Source organism: Ochotona curzoniae, unplaced genomic scaffold (genome assembly GCF_017591425.1).
Source record: "Ochotona curzoniae isolate NIBS_2020 unplaced genomic scaffold, NIBS_Ocur_1.0 contig_43, whole genome shotgun sequence".
In the NCBI taxonomy this organism is placed as follows: Eukaryota; Metazoa; Chordata; class Mammalia; order Lagomorpha; family Ochotonidae; genus Ochotona; species Ochotona curzoniae.
Genome location: NW_024466218.1, coordinates 2,431,069 through 2,448,431, shown reverse-complemented (window position 1 = coordinate 2,448,431; position 17,363 = coordinate 2,431,069). Strand labels below are relative to the sequence as shown.

The 17,363-nt window shown below is 42.5% G+C and overlaps 2 protein-coding genes across 20 annotated transcripts in view; one reads left to right on the top strand and one right to left on the bottom strand.

Moving 5' to 3' along the window:
• OSBPL1A (oxysterol binding protein like 1A) overlaps nt 1-6,379 on the top strand; it is a 203,237-nt gene extending 196,858 nt beyond the window's left edge. For all 15 annotated transcript variants that reach the window (XM_040984809.1, XM_040984810.1, XM_040984808.1 and 12 more), the window contains 4 exons: nt 374-490; nt 1,058-1,181; nt 2,097-2,187; nt 5,196-6,379. In XM_040984809.1, the coding sequence (XP_040840743.1) occupies nt 374-490; nt 1,058-1,181; nt 2,097-2,187; nt 5,196-5,298 (435 nt within the window). In that variant the 3' untranslated portion in view covers nt 5,299-6,379. The remainder of the gene's footprint in view (nt 1-373; nt 491-1,057; nt 1,182-2,096; nt 2,188-5,195) is intronic.
• Nucleotides 6,380-6,643: 264 nt separating this feature from the next.
• Nucleotides 6,644-17,363, bottom strand: part of CABYR (calcium binding tyrosine phosphorylation regulated) — a 31,560-nt gene continuing 20,840 nt past the window's right edge. For 2 of the 5 annotated variants that reach the window (XM_040984823.1, XM_040984826.1), the window contains 2 exons: nt 10,012-11,219; nt 6,644-6,723 (listed from right to left, as the gene is read on the bottom strand). In XM_040984823.1, the coding sequence (XP_040840757.1) occupies nt 10,021-11,219 (1,199 nt within the window). In that variant the 3' untranslated portion in view covers nt 6,644-6,723; nt 10,012-10,020. Of the gene's footprint in view, nt 8,141-10,011; nt 11,220-17,363 lie in introns of all 5 variants that reach the window. The other 3 variants (XM_040984825.1, XM_040984827.1, XM_040984824.1) reach the window with 3 other exon arrangements.

Sequence of the window (17,363 nt, the reverse complement as noted above, 5' to 3'; positions counted from 1 at the left end):
TTTTGATGGCCCACCCCAGGGATGGCCGGCACCTGCTGCTGTCAGGACAGCTCTCATGCTGCTGGCCCCTCAGGGTGCGACCTCAGCAGGCAACGCAGTCTGTGGGGTGGGTCCAGATGTTCCTCAGGAAACGTAAGCCGTGTTGTCTTCCAAAGGGGAGGCAGAAGGAACAAAGATGTAGGAGAGTAGTGGAAAGTGGTGATGCTGCTTTGCATGCAGCTAACGCAAGTGCTGCAGCATCTAGAGCTCAGTCACTCCAGGGCTTCCTGGCCCTTCTCTGAGGGAACAGGGACATTAGGATTGGCCTCTGTCATGTGTCCCCACATGTTTAAAGCCTTCTGTATAAGCCACGTCCATGTGTTGACTTCCCTAGATGAGCACCTCCGAGGAGTCGGATGAAATGCCCATGCCGGATTCAGAAAGCGTGTTTGTCATCCCCGGGAGTGTCCTCCTCTGGCGAATAGCCCCACGGCCACCCAATTCTGCCCAGGTGAGTTGTCCTCTTTATTCTATGCTTTGACAGGGCTGTCCTGGCTCCCACGGAGCCAGCCCAGCAGGTGTTGCCTTGGAGGTGGACTGTCCCCAAATGCCTCCTGTGCATGCTTGTCTCCCCCCACCACCCAGCCTTGGTTCCTGTGTGCCACTACCCCTCCTTGCCCTGAGACCTGGCAAGCACATCCCTTTTGGCATTGGGCTAGGAAGGTGTGCTGGGTGGGTAAGGCTGGCCCTCAGTTAACACAAGGTGACACACTCCTGTTCCAACTCATCCTGACTCAGTTATAAGTGATGGGTCAATAAAGAGTGAGTGTCTATTTTACTTACAGTTATGCTTAATGTTGATGGTGTTAGGGGATGTTCTGGGAGTCTCATTTCCGAGAGTTCTTTGAGATGAAGAACCCCACGGGTATCGGGGGAGACAATGGGTGTATGATCCAGGAAGGTGATTGTCAGTCACAGGGCAGTGGGGGAGGCATGTGCTGGGACACCCACTCTGTGATCAGGACTGTTTGCCGCTGCTCCATGGCACATGTGGGCATGACACATTGCCTCTCTGCAGATGTATAACTTCACTAGCTTCGCCATGGTTCTGAACGAAGTGGACAAGGAGATGGAGAGCGTGATTCCCAAGACGGACTGCAGGTTACGGCCTGATATAAGAGCCATGGAGAATGGAGAAATCGGTAATTCAGCTGTGATGGTGCTTCTGGTGAAGATGCTGTCGTGAGGGCTGGTGGCTACTGCCCTCTGGTAATTGGGAGCATCCCCAGGGCACTGGCCTTGTTAGTCTTTCTCAGGGACTTGCGGATTGAAATTCAGTAACCTCTATGTAGTTTGGAAATTGGAGGGAGACCTTATTAGCTCATGTTAGTTTATTAATCCTCCCTTGGTAATGTAATGGACTGTGTGACCAGAGGCAAATGGTAAATGTCACAGGAGAACTTGTGGAAACAGCAGCATCTCCATCAGCTGCGTGCTGTCGCTTGCCTGATCACTGCACACTCTGGCTTGTTTTCTTATCACCCTCCCTCTGGCCTCCACCAAGTGGATGGCTGCCTCCTCTTCAGTTGTAAGATCTGTATCCTCCTCCTAGAATGGCAGTTCCACACCATGAGGGACATGGGACAAATATCTGTGGACTCTGGCTGTCACAGGTTGGGGTGGTGGCCTGTCAGGGCCAGGGACACTGGCCCAGGTGCAGGGATGTGGCCCCAGCTCAGCATGGACGCCCTGCAGTGTCATCCTGGGACTTGCAGGACCCTCTTACAGATGCTAATGGGGCTGAGACCTCCCCAGAAACCTGGGATGTCACTTTCAGCTTTTCTACCCATTTTTTTTTCCTTTAAAGCATTTAAACCTAATTGTTCTGACCTTAAGCGCCAGCAGGATGCAGAGCTTGTGGAAAGCCTTGACTGGGAAGGAGTTGAGCTGCATCTGGACTGCGGCTCCACAGCGTGGGCCTGGGCAGGTGCTCCCATCTCCCACACTGCTCCTGTGGGGCTGTGTGACACTGTGGTGGGCCCTCTCCAAGTTGTGCCTAGTACTGCACCTCACATAGTCCACACCGCGCTTGTTTCTCATTGCTGTTTTTATTATAGATCAAGCTAGTGAAGAAAAAAAACGACTGGAAGAAAAACAAAGAGCAGCACGCAAGAACAGGTCCAAGTCAGAAGAGGACTGGAAGACAAGGTGCGTGCCTTACAGGGGCAGGTAGCTGAGCCCCTGGGGTATTCTGTGGTATGAGGGTGAGACAAGGACAGCAGAGGGGAGCCACAGGACAAAGGCCTGGCTGTGAGGCCGGGAAGAGAAAGTTACCTCCACTGACTTGGTTAAGCTAAAAGGATTGCATGGATGATAAGGAAAATTGGCTGTTGGGGAACTGAGGCTAAAATATTTCCACACATGGTCATGGGTAAATAGTTAATGAACTTGCTTCTTCCTTTCTGGCAAGCTCTGTCCCTCCTTCAAGAGGCAAAGTGAAATTCAAATTGGCAGTTTGTGGCATAGAAATGTTCAGCAACCCTTGAGTCACAAGTCCTGTGTCTTGGATGGACATCCTGGTATTGTTGATGTTTAGAGTTCCTGGATTCCATTTAGAAACAACTGGGCGGTGGAACTTTTAATTTCTGAAACTTTAGGAAAAAAATCAGGAATTTTCTTATAGTCACTTGTATTGAATAACAGGAATAACAAACATTTTCTACATCTGTCACTTTATAAGCTATTATCCCATAATTCAGTTAAATCATGGATATGATTTTTCAAGCATTCCAGTAGATATACTCTTAGCTCTTTTGCATTTTAGAGAAAGATGATTATTAAAACAAGAAATGACCTTTGACACTGGAATATTTTTCTGAATAAACTAAAATAATATGCTATTACAAAATATATGTCAGCAGAGCTACTGTGTTTACTGAGGGGCCACCTGTTGTCCTGGCCCACTTATATGCCCCAGGGACCTAAAGCTCAGTGGTCTCCAGGGTGAACATCTGCAGTCTAGGCATCCTTTGTTTAAGGGCAGACCCCAGGTTGGGGGTGCTGCACTGAGCCCAAGGCTGAGTGCAGCTCCAAGACGGGAGCCTCTGCTTCATTCATCCCTGTCACAGTCACAAACGATGTTCACTGTACCCTCAGGGAAAAGGTTTCATGCATCTCATTTTCCCAGTCTCTTGTGCAAGAAAACCACTCTTCGTTTTTATCCCTATATGTGGGATGCAGGTATCCTAACCACCAAGCTGTATTATGCCCCAAGCATTTTCTCCTAGCTAGAACTAATGACCCCTTGTAGAAGTCATTTCAGGAAGTCTTTTCTTACACTTTGCTGTTACATATTCTTGTCTGAAAGTCTTCACACTTGAGAGACAGCATCTCTTTGATGTTGGGTGGGCAGGATGAAGGAGATGGCAGGAGTGCTCCCAGCCTGGAGGCTGAAGGAAACCCTGCTGCCTTGCCTCTGTCAAGCACTCCAGAGGGCCTCCCACGGAGCTGCAACCAAGAGCAGATGCTCCCACAAGGATAGCCATTGCTTTTATGTAGACCACACTGTACAGTGCATGGTTATAATTCTTTGCTCCTTTCAGTTTTGTACAGGGAAAAAAAAATCTAACGGCACAGGGGTCTGTGACTTTTGAGTACACACACATTCCTTTATGTAGATTCACACCTGAGATGCCCACACACCTGGACAGAAGCCAGGAACTCAGGCTGAGTCTTCCATGTGAGTGACAGGAGCCCAAGCTGTGCAGCCACTGCTGCAGCTTCACAGAGCCTGCATTGCTGGTAGGCCAAGTCAGGTGCCAGAGCTGGAAATTAAACCCAGGCACTCTGATGTGGGGCTGTCGGCATCTAGACCAGCCTGAACCACCCACTCCTGGATAGAGTGGCTTTTCGTGTTATTACCTTAATTCTGATTTCTCTGATTTTTTTAAAGTACTTGACTTTGCTGTGTTTGCAAGTGAAAGTAATTTTACTGCTTGGACTTTTAAACAATTTTTGTACTTGGAAATGTGTTCTAGTAGGCAGTTATGATATCCCAAAAGATTGCGGAAATGGAATTGAAAAGGGCACTTGTGGTACAAAAAATTTTGAATTCTTTGCAGTTTTTTCATAATACACATCCTCTGCAAAGTTCTTCAAGTACCCTGGTATGATCATAGAAGAAATGGCCTATAAAACCTTCTTTTCCCCTCTTTTAGGGTTTCTATTGTTGCGGTGGTAACAATAGGAACACTGGAGATTGGCCAAACAGAGCTAACCTTACTCTTTCACACGTTTTCTAGAAGCAGCTTATTTGGGAAAAAATAGCAGAGATGCAGAAAACTGTTACAGCAGAAGCTAAATCATATCTAGAAAATGTTTCACAAAACCCTTTGAGCAAGTGATCGTGTTTCATTACCGGAAGCAAACTAGTACTGTGGAAAACAGAATGTGTGTTTCAAAGGGCAAGAAGAGACCCTCTTTTTTGAATAAGAAAAACCAGATGCAACCTAAAGCTCTAGGAAGCAGTGAACAGATCTGGTCTAGAGTGATTTCAGTGAGTTATCTGTAGCATATTAGAAAAATAATACTCTGTAAAGTCAAACCAAATATTTTTATCAATTAATGACTTAGTACACTTTTTTTTTTTCAACTTGTCCATTTATGTGAGAAAGAGTTAGAAAGGGAGACAGAGATCCTCACACCCCTGGTTCACTGCCCAGATGGTTGCGCTAGGCTGGAGCCAGGAGCTTCGGTCAGGTCTATCAAAGGGATGGCTGGGCTTTCGGTTAGCAAGGAGATGACCTGGAAGTGGAGCAGTTGGGACATGAACCAGCACCCATCTGGAGTACTGGTATCACAGGCACAAGCTTTACTTGCTTGGCCACAGCGCTGCCCCTAGACAAGTTGAAACGTGAGGCCAAGGATCTTGAACACAGCTTCTCTCAACTCTGAAGATCATGTTCATGTTGAATGATACGATATTGCTAAATGCTGTGGCAAATCCTTCCCCATTATGCTTGCTGTTATTACTCCCTTTGGAATATTAGTGTAAGTACATGTCCCCAGAGGGAAATAACATTGGTTTCTCAGAGTCTTTTTGGGGATCCCTGACCCACAGATAAACTGAATCATAGAGGAAGCCTGCATGACAGGGAGGACCCAAGGCCCTGGTGGTTTCTCGGCCCTTGCAAATTTTGGCCTTTCTCTTTACACAGGTGGTTCCGCCAAGGTCCTAATCCATACAGTGGAGCCCAGGACTGGATCTACTCCGGCAGCTATTGGGACAGAAACTACTCCAATTTGCCTGACATTTATTAAAATGGCAGACAAGTCAGAGTTTGGCTAATTTACAAATAAGTCTTAAATCTAGGTTTTTAATTTTTTTCCCTTGGTTTCTACTCATCTTTTTAAAAAAATGCTCATGGGATAATATGCACTTGACCCACAGAAGTAGGGCACATAGTGAAATTGACGATGAAGGCCTTAGGAAAAATGCATAATTTTGCTATCCCAACCTACTTATTTGGAGAACTGTTTTATGTAGAGGTAAGAGAAAGTGCTGGAGACTTTTTATGGTTGCTGTTGCCATATTTACTGAAGGTTTATACCCAAATAACTTTAGCTTTATGAAATTCTATAGAAATCCCAAACCAAGTTATTTTGAATATTTTTATGCTGTCATGCTTGAATGTTTTAGATATAAACTTTGATGTTTAGAATCCTCTTATACAATGTTTATGTGCTCAAATGTAGAGGTGATGTCATTTTGTAAACACTACAATGATAAGATGCCGTTTATTCGTACTAACCTCTAATTTTATCCCCTTCCTGCCTCCAAAAGGAAAAGCTGGCTGAAAATTCAGAGTAGGTAATTGATACAAAAATCGTGAAAGAATTAAACTGGACAAGGTATTTCATTTACTTTAGTGTTCTGAATTCACTTTTTTAATTTTCTGAAATCAATGAGTTAAAATGTTTAAATTGTACATGTATGAATTGAAAAACTGTATAGCCATTCACGATATTGTAGAAATAGATTTTAATCATTACATGAGATTTTTAAATGCTTGTTTCCAGTGGCAAATGCCACCAGAGAAACTAAGCTGCACTCCTGTGTGTACTATAAGCGTTCAACTCTATATCAAAGGAGGTCTTGTGCATTTCAAGTTTGCAAGGTACCTGTGTACTTAAAATATGTATGGAGACCTACTGTACAGTAGTTTTACCCCTTTAATTGGGGTGCATTAATCCTAGAGTATTTATCCACCCAAAACCCAGATTGAAATATTGCTCTAAGGGGCCTTAGGTAGTTGCCAGTAAGTTATTATAATGCTGTCTTGAAATTAACAAGTGTTATGAAATAATCTACCTGATACTAAATAAAGGCTTTTAGAATGTCTCCCTATAGTGTGGTTTCTTCAAACTTTTAAATACACTGATGATGCCACTTGACTGATGAAGTGTCCTTTCAAAGAAATCCTCATAGTGCCACCACTCCAGGGCCCAAGGGCTGCACCCAGGCATTTAGCAGTAACGTTCTCTGGTAAGTACAAAATTGAGTTGGAAATGCTGCTACTTTCCAAACCTGAAAGGACTTAAGTCTTGTATTTTGGGGGTCTGCATTGATCCTAATTTATAAAAATCATGACACAAGGGTTTATGCTTGCATGAAGTTTATTGATAAATTACGCTTGGTGGCAGATTCCACCTTGAAGGTTGATCAAACAGCGTCTTTCTCAGCATCTGTTAGGAGCAATGTAAACATCAAAATTTTTAATCTTGGAAACATTTAAGTGGAGTGGAAAAATCAGAACTGCATTATCTACCTCCACTTGATTACCAAGCTCAATTACCTCTGCTTTTGTATTAAAATAGTCTAAGAAAACTTTTCACCAGGAAATAGAGTAACTGTGGCAGTTAAGCCTGCCTTGGAATAAATGACATCTTTTATCTATTGCTCAGTTTAACTAACTGAAGTAATTTCGGTTTTCATTCATTTCCACTTATTCGTGTTTTTATCTAGCTACTGTCATTCTGCTTACAAGCATCGGCTGGCTCCCCACATCCCTTCACATTTCCACCCTGATCCTCTTTTGTACCCTTCTCTGGCTCCTGCATGCCCTCAGTGTCCAATAAAATTCCTTGTCTCATCATACTTCCTGTTAGGTAAGGTACTGCCTCTGCTGTCCACAGTGGAACAAGGGACTGTAGCGCAGGGCTAAGAAATAATCATTTAAAATAGCTGGAATTCACTGTAGATAAACTATTTCCAGTTTATCCATTCTCTTTGCCAGCACTTCTCTCAACTTTGCTTTGCAGTTCCCAGCTAGACTTGCTTTTCTACAAGATCTACCACAGCACTAGACAAAGAACAAAAAGCCCCTTTGTGAGACACCTGCTATACATTTTTAGTGACTAGTAATTCGATTAGAGACAATAACAGTAGCTTATATCCTAATTCATTCAATTTTAAATATTTGTCTCCAAATCAATAAAATGAAATGTAGAAAACTCAAAGGTTAAGGCCTACATATGGTGGTAGGAAAATTTACCTACCAGTTTTAAGTTTCTGTTCTGCGAACATGGGCAGTAGTCACAGTAATCTCTCCAGCAATACCATAACTTCCAAAGGGAGTACGTTTGTCACCAGATCCTGAACCTTTTTTAGCTACATCTTCTACTGGGAAAGCAACAGAAAGAAAAACTGGGCTTTGTGGCCTGGGCATGTCTTGTCCACTTGTAGGAGGACTAGCATTCTGGGGATTTGGGGGAGGCTTCTGGAATTTTTGGTCTGCAGGAACAGCAATGGGCACTTGTACTGCAGCATATCTCTTCATGGCATCTGACTGTGAAACAACAGCATGTCCAGGAAGAGGTTTCCACTCCTGAGCCTCCTGAACATTGGAACCTACTAAAATAAAAGGTGGGGCACTGGTCGTCTTGCTGTCGTCCATCATCACATAAGTTGGAGAAGTGACTTTCGGTGGATGCTGCAGAAACTGTGGATCCTTAGGATTAGATAAATAGAGGGTTGCTTGGGGGAAAGGCCCAGGCGCAGGTGGCGGTGATGGGCGGCTTTGTTGATTCATATCAGTTAGACAATAAAGGGTCCACATGTTAGAATATGGTGGTGGTTGTCCTGCTTCGCTTGCTGCTAGTGCTATAAAAAAAACACAAAATTTGCAGCCATTAAAGGTTTGGTCTCTATCAGGTGCTATGCACAGTAATGTATGTCAGTCTTTTACATACAAACAGCTGTAATAACATGTGCCATAAAGCATGCTATAGAGAGGACTAAGTCAGGCCTGGTAATGTGAGAAAAGAGATTCTCTACAGTTGGAAAACGGTAACAATATCGTGGTGACAGCCCGTGGCAAGGACACTACTGTGTTGGGGCGGAAGTAGCAATCTCATTCTAAGCTGCTGTTTCCAGGTACTTGAACTTCAGACATGGCTCCCTGGGAGTCCTCAGAGAGGAAACGGACAGTTACCAACATTCCTAAACAAGCCAAGCACTAGATGATATCTTAGTGACACATCACTAAGTATTCTGGCCCTTCACAGCACCATTGCCCTCCACGGTAATTAGAACAATATCCCAGAGTGCCCCTTTAGGCAAGGCTTGACATTATGGATCCTAGGGGGCAGTGAAAGTCTAGGCCATCCCACAGCAGGCTATGAAAACAGAGGCCTAGATGTGCCCTCCAAGGACTCCAGAATGTCAGGTGTCACTTGCCTAATGAAGATAGTATGATCTCAGAGCTGAGTGCCACGATAGGTCCTGGGAGAAGTTCCCAGGGCAGAGGTCCACTTTGCCCAAAGGAACCGTCCACCCTGATGCAGGAACAAATGGTGCACTAGACACATGTTTAAGCAGGGATGTTTTGACAGACACATTCAGTTCCTCTTCAAGCTTATTTATCAAAAAGCCAAATCTTTTTTGTAGTTTATCAGATAAACTACAAAATTTTCTTGCTAAACGTGCTGAGGACACATCTCCATTTTGCTTTAAAAATAAAGTACTTGGAAACATTGGCTTGGTCTGGAAGTACTGCTTAAGCCACAAATACAGTGCCAGTCCCACATGCTGCCCTCCCACTGTGCAGAATCTCTCACACTGCCAGACAGAATCTGGTCTTTATTCTTAACACCTACTTTGGTAACACTTCTAGGTAATTCTAACTCTGGCCAAAGAGTCTGCAAAAAGAATGGGGGCACTGGCTTATGCATGTTCTTTCCATCCCTGAAGACAGAAGAGCCCCCTGCAGTAACCCATGGTTGGGCATGAGGGTGGGCGGCCCAAATGCCAGCATGAAACGGAGGCGGAAGTCACAGCCCGTCCATGTCCCAGGGCAGCAGCCAAGGCTGGGCACCTGTTGGGAGGCCTGAACTGCACTGGGGGTCCAGTGCCAGGCTCTGCTCTGTGGTTGCCACCTGCCTGCTGCCCTGCGTCACAGAGGTCTGCCCTGACCTTCCCTCTCCCCATCCCTCAGCCACAGGAGGCTCCCAGGCAGGAAACAATGCTTGCCTTGGCACCCCACAGCTGCTTGCAGAGCTCTCCCGACAGCACGGAAGCAGTCAACACACCACCATTTCTTTTACTTTTTAAATGCCACAGCCCATGGAAATGCAGTGCTGCAGTTGAGTTTACCCCACAAGTGAGAGATTTCACACTGATACTCCTGTATTAGTCTTGCAACAGCATCATTCAGACCACACAGATATATTTCTGGTGCCTGGTAACAGGCTTTAATAATATATTTAATATATGTGCAGAACACTGGCACAGTAGTACTAGGTTACTCAACCTTGAAGCCAAGCTTTTGGGAGGTTACTTGAAAAATCTCTCCTTACAACTGAGTAAAATTTCAAGTACAGCAAAGCCTTTAAATGGGTTTGGCATTTAAAAACTTACTCCACAATAAAGATTCTGCCCAGTCATCTATCCTGCACCTAGATGATGACCTGAAGTACAGATGCCACCTGAAATGCAATTTGTCATTGTGTGTGTTAAGTATCTAATGTTCTTACCTGACTTCATCAAACCTGTTCATCAGGTGAGACTTCCCCTTGTGGTTCCATTTCGGGTTCAGTAAGACCTTCTGGAGCAGGAGGGAAGGGACCACTAGATGCCTTTACAGGGTCGCCCCCTGTATCCCGGGGTGCAGAGTTCTCCCGTGACTCCTGCCCAGTATTGTCAGGGTCTACAGACATGATCTCCACTTCAAGGTGCAGAGATTTCGCAGAACCTATCCTGATAAAGCGCTCTGCATCCAGGGGTTCTGCAGGTCCCTCAGGCTGAACGCTCAGAGAGGTGTCAGCAAACAGAACTGTCTGCATCGGGGAGTCATATTTTTCATTCTCCAACTGTGCAAGTTTTTCAGGCTCTATAGATTTTCCAGACATGCTTGAGGCTGTCTTGGCCACTACAGGTCTGGGGCTAACTGGTGGTGACTGCTCATTTTCATTAAGACAAGCAACTTGATCAGTAAAAGGAATAGCTATTTGTTCTGGTATTTGCTCGATATAAACAACTCCTTCAGTCACAGGCTCATTGTTATATATGGATGAAATATGAACAGCTGATGTGATCTCTACATCGGCCTGAAAAGGGACCTTAGGAGCAGGAGGTTCTTGTTCACCCTGCAAGGGGGATGAGGAAGCTGTTGTTGGTTCAGCCTTAAGGTCTTTAGGTTTAGAACCCAAATCTACCTGGACAGATGTTTGGCTCACAACCTCCATAGTTACCACTTCTCCAGAATACTTAAGAGAACTGGTCACCTGGAATTCTTCAGCAGCCTCTGAGCCCAGGACCTTCTTGGGTACACCAGGCATACTTGTTGACACATCCACCATTAACACTTCAGACTGATCAGAATGAACAGATGAAACGTTACCTAACATCTGAGCAGCAAACTGAGCTGGGTCAGCGGGCACATAAGCAAACTCTGCTGGGACGGCTGCTGGAGATGGTGACGAGGGTGGGGTGGTAACCTTAGGAGAGCCTGGTTTGGAAGGACCACGTGCTGATTCTGGCATCTCAGGCTCTACGAACTCAGCATGAAGCGATGGAAATTGGGTGGTTTTGTTGCTGTATTGTGGTTTAGTTATATTGTCTTCCTCTGTGTCCGTTGATTTTTCCATTTTTGTAGGTTCTTGGGAAACTACAGATGTTCCTTCTCGCTCTTTTTTGCATCCTAGTTTCTTGTCTTGTGTTGCTCCTTCTGACCATTTCTCCACTAAAAATAACAGCCAGATGGATTAGTTAGCATCTACTCCCCAAAGAACCTCAAAGCAAGCAAAACATTAAACATTCAGATATTGATACGCACACATAAAGAAGAGATTTCCCTTGTTTCCCAGCAACTCTGATGCAGTACAATAAAATTTTCCTGTGTTTCAGGATGCTTAGAAGTGACTGTAAATAGCACAGTGAAAAATAATTAAGAGGTCCAAGTTGGCTGAATAAAACATGCTGATTTTGTCTGGGAAGGGGTAGACAGGGAGAGGCAAATGAGGCATGTTCCAGGGGGAGAGTTCAAGAGAATCTGGAGTTTGGACAGAAAGGTGGGAACAGTGATGGTGGCCAGAGTACCTGGCAACACTGCTTAATGTAGAAACTTGTGCGACCACACCGACCCTAGGTTTGGATGGGAACTAAATAGGAGTCATGAGGTCCCGATGGGTTACTGTGAGGGTGGAGAACACACCTCCCCCCCACCCACATTAAATATGGAACACCCACACTAGCCGCAGAAAGTGCCATCTTGGCAGGCACCTGGATCAACTGGCAGATTCTTCCACATTCAGGAACATCCATAACCCCAGTACATGCCTATCTTTTCTCAAGCATCTACTTAACCCTATACTTTGAACACATAACTTAAGAGAACAGGCAGGGAGCTGAACACTCATGGGGACCAAGAAGCACACACTCCCAGCACACATCCCTAAATATCCACTAAAGGCACCATCATTCCATTAAGCTGCAGAGGCACAGTTCAAAGATAAAAACCATCAAAACCCACAAGTCTTTACTGAAATGTCTAAGAAATGCAGAAACAAACAACAAACAAGGGAGTCAGTATGTCCTGCAAAGGAATGCAGAAACATTTCAATTATAGAATGGGGAACTAAAGATATTGAGGAAATGCCTGAAAAAGAATTCAAACAAAATTGTAGGGCTACTGAAAAATAAAAAGCAAATGCGGGCCCAGCGTGCCATGGCACAGTGGTTAAGGTCCTCGCCTTGCACGCCCTGGATCACATATGGGCACCGGTTTTAATCCCTGCAGCCCTGCTTCCCATCCAGCTCCCTGCCTGTTGCCTGGGAAAGCAGTCGAGGACGGCCCAAAGCTTTGGGACCCTGCACCCGCGTGGGAGACCTGGAAGAGGCTCCTGGCTTCAGACCGGCATAGCATCGGCCGTCACGCTCACTTAGGGAGTGAATCATCTGACAGAAGATCTTCCTCTCTATCTCTCCTCTCTGTATATCGGCCTTTCCAATAAAAATTAAAAAAAAAAATCTAAAAAAAAAAAGCAAATGCGAGAATTACAAAAATCCATACACGACATGAATGAAAACTTTTCCTGTGACAGACATTTTGAAGGAAAATCAAACAAAACTGAGAAATGAAGAATACAATATGCCAAATAAAAGATACAGTGGAGAGCCTTAACAACAGACTTGGAAAGGCGGAAGAAAGAATCTGAGCTAGAAAATAAGTCTTCTGTATATTCTAATTCAGGAAAAAAAGTAAAAAACAGTGTTCAACTTATAGGATACTATCAAATGACATATGTGTCTTACAAGTTCCCGAAGGCTTGGTAAGAAAGAATGCATTAGAAAGCCTATTTAACAAAATGATAATGGAAGACTTAGCTAACACAGAAAAATAAAGGGGTATGCAAGTACAGCAAGGGCATACGATGCCTAACAGGCATGGCCAGAAAAGACAGATACCTTCAGAGCATCTCCAGACTTAGAGCTGACTTCTCACCAGAAACCCTACAGTCCAGGAGAGAATGGACAGACATATTTCATGTCCTAAAAGAAAGAAATTGCTAACTCAGTATACATAGCAAAAATTAAATTAGAAAAATATTATACCCTCTAATTTTTACATGAAAGTGAAATAAAGTCTTTTCTACAACAAAGTAAGTTGCCACCAACCACGTAGCCTTACAAACGATACTTAAGAAATGTGTTACAAACAGAAAAAATAATCACCATAATTGAAAGATGGTAGAGAAACTTCCTAATAAATGTATAAAGAAAATCTAAAACAATAACAATATTTATCTTAAAATGTCAATAATAACCCTGAACACAAATGGCCCAAACTCTCCAATTAAAAGATACAGACTGGGTAAATGGATTACAAAAGACAACCCATATATTTGCTGCTTATAGAAAACACACCTCGCCAACAAAAACACAGACTGAAAGTAAAATGATGGAAGGATAATCCATAACAACAGAAAAGAAATGAGCAGGCATAGCCGTTCTAATGTCTGACAAACTTTACACAACTATCAAGAGATGAAGATGATGATGAAAGGCAATTCAACAAGTGACTATAGTAGACACGTAGGCATCCATTGCCAGGCACCGGGCTATTTAAAACAACTGAATCTACAGGGAGACACAAACTCCAATACAGTAATAATGGTTTTTCTCTACACTCCACTATCATCAATGGATAGATCAACTAGAAAGAAATTAAACGAATAGCTAATCTATATCATGGATTAAAATGGCCCTCATTGATATATATTACGTATCTATATATCTATATATTACATATATATATCAATGAAGGTCATTTTATGAACATTTAATCCCACAGATGCAGAATACATATTTTCATCAGCTCATGAAACATTTTAGTATAGACTATGTGGTGGGCCATAAAGCAAACCTCAGCAAATTCAAAAGCACTGAAACCATACTACATATTTTTTCTGCCCACCAGGGAATGAAGTTAGAAATCAACTCAAACTCCAGAAAATACGCAAACATGTGGAGAATGAACAATATGCTACTAAATGAATAGTGGGTCACAGAAAAAAATCAAAAGGGCAATAAAAAATCCTGGAAACAGATGAAGATGACAACACAAAATATCAACATTTATGGGATAAAGCAAAAATAGTGCTGAGAAAGGTTCATAGCAGTTGGTATGTACATCAACAAATCAGATGCATCTATAATCTCTCAAAGCATCTCAAGGACATAGAGAAACAGCAGCAATCTGAAGACAAAATCAGAAGGCATCAAAATTAGAGAATGTACAAAATCAAAACCAAGTACAATACAAAAAATCAGTTAACTAAGGAGCTGGCTTTGGGGGGGTGGGGTGGGGGAGAAGATACACCATGGGCCCAGCTAACCAAAGAGGGAGAAGACCCAAATCAAGAAAATCAAATATAAAAAGGGAATTTTTGAGGCCAGCATGTAGCTCAACTGGCTAATCCTCCACCCGCAAGTATCAGCATCCCATTTAGATGCCAATTCATGTCTCAGCTGCTCCACTTCCTGTCTAGCTCCCTGCTATCACCCTGGGAAAGCAGTCGAGGATGGCCCAAAGCCTTGGGACTCTGTACCCACATGGGAGACCCCAAAGGTCTCCTGTTTCCTAACTTTCGATCAGCTCATCTGACATTGCAGCCATTTGAGGAGTCAACCAGTGGGTGAAAGATCTTTCTGTCCTTCTCTTTGTAGATCTTTCCAATAAAAGTTAAAATGAAAAAGGACAAATTTAACAGATACTACAGATATACAAAGGATCACTGGGAAATACTACAAACAGATATACACCAACAAATTGGAAAATCTAGAAGAACTGGATAATTTCTGGATACATATAATCTATTGAAACTCCACCATGACATCATCAAAAACCTAAACTGAGCAATAACGAGGACAGAGACTGAATCAGTAATAAAGACTCTTCCTACAAAGAAAAGTGCAGAAGTGGATGGCCTCACTGCCTAAGTATACTAAACCTTTCAAGAAAAGCTGATTCCAAATCTTGAGAATCAACATAAAATAACTGAAAGGAAGGGAATTGTCCCAAACTCCTTCTGTGAGGCCAACATCCTTTAATTCCAAAACCAGAAACAGCTACCATAAAGACAACTGTAGACCAATATCCCTGAGGAATATAAGGTACAAAAATCTACAGAATACTAGCTAATCAAATCCAACCATACATCAGAAAGATCATTTACCCTGACCAAGTGGGATTTTAGTATGCAGGGATGATTCAACATATACAAATCAATAAATGTGATACACATTAACAAGATGAAGAATAAAACCCTATGGCTTTTTCAATAGATGCAGCGAGAGCATTTGATAAAATGCAACACCCCTTCATAATAAAGATCTTAAGTCAACTGAGCATACAAGGAACATTCTTCAACACAATCAAGGCGATAACTGGAAAACCCATTGACAGCATCTGATTGGGGAAAAGTTGGAAGCATTTCCACCAACATCTGGAACCAAACAAGGATGCCCATAGTCACCCCTGCTATCCAATATAGTCCTGGAAGTTTTAGCCAGAGCTATTAGAAAGCAAAAGAATAAAGGATACAGACTAGAAAGGAGTAAGTCAAGGTATTCCTATTTGCAGATTACAAATTCTATATATAGGGAACCGAAAGAGTACCAAGAAACTACTGAAATTCAGATTTTGGTAAGGTTACAAAATACAAAATTAACATGCAAAAACTCAATGAGCTTTGCATACACAATTCCATGGCTGAGAAAGAATTTGCAAAAGCAGTTCCAGTCATAATAGCTGCCAAAAAACTTAAAGACCTTGTTAAAAACCTTGAAATAAAGTTAGCCAAGGGTATGAGGGATCTGCATGCTGAAAATTACAAAAACATTAAAGAAAAAATAGAAGATATCAAAACATAGGAAAATCTACCATGTTCTTGGACTAGCAGAATATCATCACAATATTCATATTATCAGGAGTAATTTACAGATTCAATGGGATCCCAACCAAAATGCCTGCACCACCACCTTTAATTTAGAAAAACATGACGCTAAAATTCATATTGGATATACAAGTATTTCCAAATAGCTAAGGCAGTCTTAAACAACAGCAACAACAACAACAAAACTAAGGCAGCCTTAAACAACAACAACAACAAAAAGCTGGAACCATCACACCACCAGACTTTGAAAGGTACATAACAGCAGTTGTGATCAAAACAGCCTGGTAATGTCACAAAAACAGATGTGGACATCAATGGACCAGAATAGAAACCACAGAAATGAACCTACACATCTACTGCCAATTAATTGTTGACAAGTAAACCAAAATCAATCCAGGAAGAAAGGTCAATCTTCAACAAATAGCACTGGGAAAAATGCACCTACAGTGCAAGTCTCTGACCTCACACCTTATGCAAAGATTAGCTCTAAATGCATCAAGAATCTTAATCTACAATCTGATAGCATCAAATTACTAGAGGAAAACAACAGGAACACTCTGCAAGACACAGACTTAGGAAAATACTTTGCAAAGACCCTAGAAGTACAGCAATGAAAGAAAAGGGAAAAATGAAACTAAGAAGTGTCTGCACTACAAAGAAGGAGACTATCAACAAAGTGAAGAGGCAGCCAACAGAATGGGGGGAAATATTTGCAAACTACTCAACTGATAGAGGATTGATATCAAAAATCTATAAAGAACTCAAGAAACTCAACAACAAAACAATCCAATTAAAAAATGGGCAAAACACATAACAGGCATTTTTCAAAGGATGAAATTCAAATGGTTAAGTCATGTGAAGAAAATGCTCAGGTTCTCTAGCCAGCAGGGAAAGGCAAATAAAAACCACAATGAGGGCCAACCTCACTCCAGTTAGAATGGCTGTCACATGGAAATCAGAAGACATTAAATGCTGTCAAGCATATGGGGGAAAAAATACCCTACCCCACTGCTGATGGGAATGCAAACTAATGCAATCATTATGAAATACAGTATGCAGAGTCCTCAAATATCTGAAAAATCAATCTACCATATGACCCAGCCATCCAACTCCTGGAAATATATCCAAAGGAAATCAGCATGTGAAGGAATACCTAGACCCACGTTTATAGCAGCATAATTTACAATAGTTAATTGATGACGGGATAAAGAAAATGTGGTATATAAACACTATGGAATACTACTTGATAATAAAAAAAGAATGAAGTATTTTGCAACTCAGAAGATACAGTTGAAAAACATTACGGTTAGCCAAAATAAGCCAGTCCCCAAAAGAAACACATTTTTTTCTAATATGTAACAATACATAGAGCATTAAAAAATTAATCTTTATAAATGATTGCTTTTCACAGCCTGTGTCTTTACTCCTAA